This window comes from Lissotriton vulgaris, chromosome 10 (assembly GCF_964263255.1).
Source record: "Lissotriton vulgaris chromosome 10, aLisVul1.2, whole genome shotgun sequence".
NCBI lineage: Eukaryota > Metazoa > Chordata > Amphibia > Caudata > Salamandridae > Lissotriton > Lissotriton vulgaris.
In genome coordinates, this window is record NC_141698.1 from 29,123,969 (window position 1) to 29,128,913 (window position 4,945).

General features: G+C 47.3%; 1 protein-coding gene across 1 annotated transcript in view; it reads right to left on the bottom strand.

Annotated features, from left to right (window-relative positions):
- SYCE1 (synaptonemal complex central element protein 1) overlaps nucleotides 1-4,750 on the bottom strand; it is a 121,055-nt gene extending 116,305 nt beyond the window's left edge. The window contains exon 1 of the mRNA XM_086940326.1: nucleotides 4,668-4,750. Within this exon, the coding sequence (XP_086796452.1) occupies nucleotides 4,668-4,686 (19 nt within the window). The 5' untranslated portion in view covers nucleotides 4,687-4,750. The remainder of the gene's footprint in view (nucleotides 1-4,667) is intronic.
- Between the last annotated feature and the right edge of the window lie 195 nt (nucleotides 4,751-4,945).

Genomic DNA, 4,945 nt, shown 5'->3' on the forward strand with positions numbered 1-4,945 from the left:
CCTCACAGTCCAGCTTCCGAGCCAAACACAGCACCGAGACCGCCCTCATCGCCGCCACCGATGACATCCGAGCCCTGATGGACAATGGAGAAACAGCGGCCCTCATCCTCCTAGACCTCTCCGCGGCATTCGACACGGTCTGCCACCGCACCCTAGTACGGCGCCTCAGCAACATCGGAATCCAGGACAAGGCGCTGGAATGGATCATCTCCTTCCTCGACGGTAGAACACAGAGAGTCCGCCTACCACCGTACAAGTCAGAGGCCTCCGAAGTCATCTGCGGCGTCCCCCAAGGATCATCCCTGAGCCCCACCCTCTTCAACGTCTACATGAGCCCCCTCGCGGCCATCGTACGCAAACACCACCTCAGCATAATCTCCTACGCCGACGACACCCAGCTGATCCTCTCCCTGACCAACGACCCCGCCGCCGCCAGAGCCAACCTGCACGAAGGGATGAAAGAGGTAGCCGAGTGGATGACGACCAGCCGCCTGAAACTGAACTCGGACAAGACGGAGGTCCTCATCCTGGGCTCCTCACCCTCTGCCTGGGACGACTCCTGGTGGCCTCCCGCCCTGGGCACCGCACCCAAACCGACAGACCATGCACGAAACCTGGGCTTCATCCTGGACTCCTCCCTCTCCATGACCAGGCAAGTCAACGGCGTCTCCTCGGCGTGCTTCAACATCCTACGCATGCTACGGAAGATCTTCTGGTGGATCCCCACAGAGACCAGGAAGACCGTCACCCAGGCCCTCGTCACCAGCCGACTGGACTACGGCAACGCCCTCTACGCCGGGACCACCGTCAAGCTCCAGAAGAGACTCCAGCGGATCCAAAACGCCTCAGCCAGACTCATCCTCGACATCCCACGATCCAGCCACATCTCCGGACATCTGAGAGACCTTCACTGGCTCCCCGTCAACAAGAGAATCACCTTCCGCCTCCTCACCCACGCACACAAAGCCCTACACGACCAAGGCCCGAGCTACCTCAACAGCCGAGTCAACTTCTACGCTCCCAAACGCCACCTCCGATCAGCCAACCACGCCCTCGCCGCCGTCCCCCGCATCCGAAGAGCGACTACAGGAGGAAGGTCCTTCTCCTACCTGGCCGCCAAGACCTGGAACTCCCTCCCGTCCGACCTGCGCCTGACCCAAGACCACCTCTCCTTCAGGAAGAAGCTGAAGACCTGGCTGTTCGAGCAGTAGCGGCACCCCCCCCCCCAGCGCCTTGAGACCCTACGGGTGTGTAGCGCGCTTTATAAGTGTCACTGATTGATTGATTGATTGACCCGTGCTTCAATGTTAAAAGGTAAGAGCAAGTACCTCGATTATAGCAAAAGTAAAGAAATAGATGTTTTTTTCTATTTCTTTACTTTGAGCTGCCAGCTGATTTATAGACCTGATGACCCCCTTTTCCCACAGACTGAAATTCAAGAGGTCTGGTGTTATCTTCCCACGTTGCTATTGTTAGCTTGTTATCACATGGATTAGTTGTTTCCTTTTAAAGAGCTGATGAGAGCTTCTGTCCTTGTTGCTTTTAAAAAACTGTTTTTCATATACAAGCGTTGCCCATTCAGATTTCCTGTTCACACTGTTGCGTCGAAAGCACGTATTTAGAAAATTACCAAACTGCATCTCGTAACCCTGCAGCTTTCCTAACACCCTTCTCGTTCATAGAGGTCAAACTGCGCAAGTTCATGGTCCTGTCCTCTCTTCTTTCATCCCTTATAAATGGCAGGCATTTTACAAATACATCTCTTGAGTGGTGTATCTGAATAAACGGTAGACAAAATGCTCTCATCTGCTTTGGCCCCTTTGCACAGACCAGACAGGAACCTCAGCCCAACCATGTGGCGGGCCGCTGCAGAACTGCAGGTGCGGCATGCAGTAACTCTGCACATGCGCCATACCCGCCTCTCAGCTCACCAAGAGAATGAACGGCCTGCCCAGCACCACAGACTTTAAGGTTTAACATGACATTGGACAATGAAACGAAACGACTATGCTCGTGGCGGTCATGTTTAAAAAGGGTCAAGTCTGTAAATTTCTTGTAGAAGGACACAAAAAAAACCTATTAAAGATCATAAAAACATACAAAGGATACTTAAACTGGTAGTTCTATGTATTATTAAACCGTTCTCTCTTACGAATGCTTACTTTAATATGTACGTAACATTCGGGAGGTCGGAATACGTGTAATTTCTCCATCCTCTGTTTCTATCCCGACATCGCTGTTAGCGAGAGGAAGCTGTGCATAACTGCTAAGATTAAACATTCCTTTGAATCTGTCCACAGGCACAATGACACCTAACACAAGTTGAGCTCAATATTTCGAGAGTGTTTTTTCTTAATTAAGTACCTTAGAGCAGAACTATTCAATATGTTGTAAAGATTAAAAAAGACAATACAGAGCCCTGCTGTTGTTTACAGTATTTAACAACTCTTAATAAAACATCTACAATGATGTGAATCTCATTACAAAACTCTGTGGGTTTTTGTTTTGTCTCTTTTCTACTTAAGGTAAAAGACCGCCCCTAAATATTTCAAACATGGCCATATGGGGAAGCAAAAGCAAGCGTCTTCTTCCTAACTTTGAGATGCTTTCAAGAGCCGTTGGTACATTCTGCTGCCCCTTCATACATCCATCCAGGGATTCTAGGGGTGTATGCTTGTGAAAGGCATTTTCTGATATTGTTGCCCTCTAGCCACTCCAAGGGAAGGTTGGCTAGCGGGCAGGAAGGCAGAACAGTTCGATGACGACATAGTGCACCAGCATGGCTCTTCCAGGAAAGAAAGTGTTGTAAGGTAAGAAACGTTTTGATCGACATCTGCACGAGACAGTATGTGTTTGTAAACGCAATAATTTTTGTCTCTCCTAGGAAATCGATGACTCTCCTTATTTCAGTCAGTGACAGGGAAGAGGGGGTTTGCGATTATAGAATTCCCTAAATCTACCACTCCTAGACGTCTCTCTTTTGACCAGAACTTGGAAAAAAAACAGGGCTTTATGTGAGGCGGATTCCAAACCTGTCTGTAATGAAAAGCAAAAACAACAATTGATGGACAGACTGCAGAACAATGTCATACATTCACCCCAGTACAGAGATCTGGGCCTAAATCCATCGTTTTTTTGCACTCCACACCACCCCAGTTCAGACATGGCCATATGCAAATCAGCCTTGACCCTGTGCCTCAGTGAAACAGTCCAGCCCGAACTGCCAAGCCATGTCTTTCCTGGACCGTAATCAAGCATCCTAGGACCGGTTTCTGGATATCAGCCGTCTTCAGCCAGGATAGCTTGACTCCAGTGGCCTAGTGAGCACGGGACCCACGTCTGGGCATACCCTTCCCACATAGGGTGAACAGCAAAACACACAAGATGATGGACGGAATCTTACACAATGGCAAAACATTCACCCCCCAGTCACAGATCTGGGTTTAATCAATCGTTATTTTGCTCACCAAGCCACCCCAGGCCATGTCTGAAATGGGGTGGCTTGGTGAGCAAAATAACGACGGATTAAACCCAGATCTGTGACTGAGGGTGAATGTTTTGCCATTGTGCAACATTCCGTCCATCATCTTGTGTGTTTTGCTGTAATGGAAAGCAAGCATTGAAAATTTAATAGGTCTCGCCTTTAATTACATTTAAAGCCACTTGCTTTGCTAATGGTATTGTATAGCAAAGCAAATGGCTTTAACTTAATGAGCCTGCAGGCAGCGTATGTGCACTGTTGCTTCCCGGTGACCTGAGGTGTCTTAAAAAAACACTCAAAAAGGTCCTTTATTCTTTGAGTTGTCCCTTTGATAGAGAACCTACACCAAGTACTGAATTCATACATTTATTTATGTGTCCTTCGGCTGGTCGCAATTGGTTTGAGGTACATGTTTTTCTCCATCCCACCGCCCCATTGCTTGTTGCTCCCGTCCTTCCTCCTCCTGCGGTGTTGCTTATTTTTTTCGTCTGCTTGTGCCCCTTTAATTTCAGAGGGACGTTGACTTCACTTACTTCCAGTCAGAGGCACCTATTTCATCTGAAAATCTTAATAAACTGTTATTTTTGTCAACCCCAATACCAACTCTAATAAAAAGAAACAAGCATTGGCATAGCCTTTGGGACCTTATAAGCGTTTAGCCATGCAACGGTTGATATTGTTGCACCAAGGATATTGTGCTGCTTAACTAAATACTTATAAGGTCCCAAAAGCTAGACCTATTGGCTATGCCAATGCTTGTTCCTTTTGAGGGTACTTATTCCAACATCCTGTATGTCCTTCGCAGCCTACGGCCAAAGGTCTTTTTTTAAAACCCAATAAAATCTGTTTAAAAAAATTTAAAAAACTACACGTCAAAGCTAATCAGTTTGCCAATGTTTATTGCTCAACTGTGAGATTATATATATATATATATGTTTTTAATGCTTATGTTTACAAGCAACGTACATGAATTTTGCACCCAGGAATACTACAGCACTAACTTTTTGAAATAAACATTGATAAGCCAAAATAAAAAAACGCCTCCCACCACAAAAATACTGTGCTCGCGCGCAATGCTCTGGAGCGCACATTGGTAAATCAAAACTCTTCAGTCTACCTTGTCACGGCTTTTCAAAAGCCAACCGGAACGTTTCATAAAGAAAATATTCGGGAATTATCCACTCACCGAGTATATGAGTTTCCATTTTCTTATCTAACGCACTGCCACCAGGGAATAAATAAAATAGGCGAAAAGACCTCAACTGACAACCACAGATCTACACAAAAGCAGCGCGTGTACGCGGGGGGCGGGGCCAACCCTAACGTGCGGCTCCGTGAAGATTCCATTGAGGATCCAAGCTGTACTTCTCCACTGGTGCTAAAAACGAGCAGTCACCATTCCAAGATGGCCGCCACGCAAAACGCATGCATACGCGTGGTGTGCTTCTCTTCTCTAACAAACGT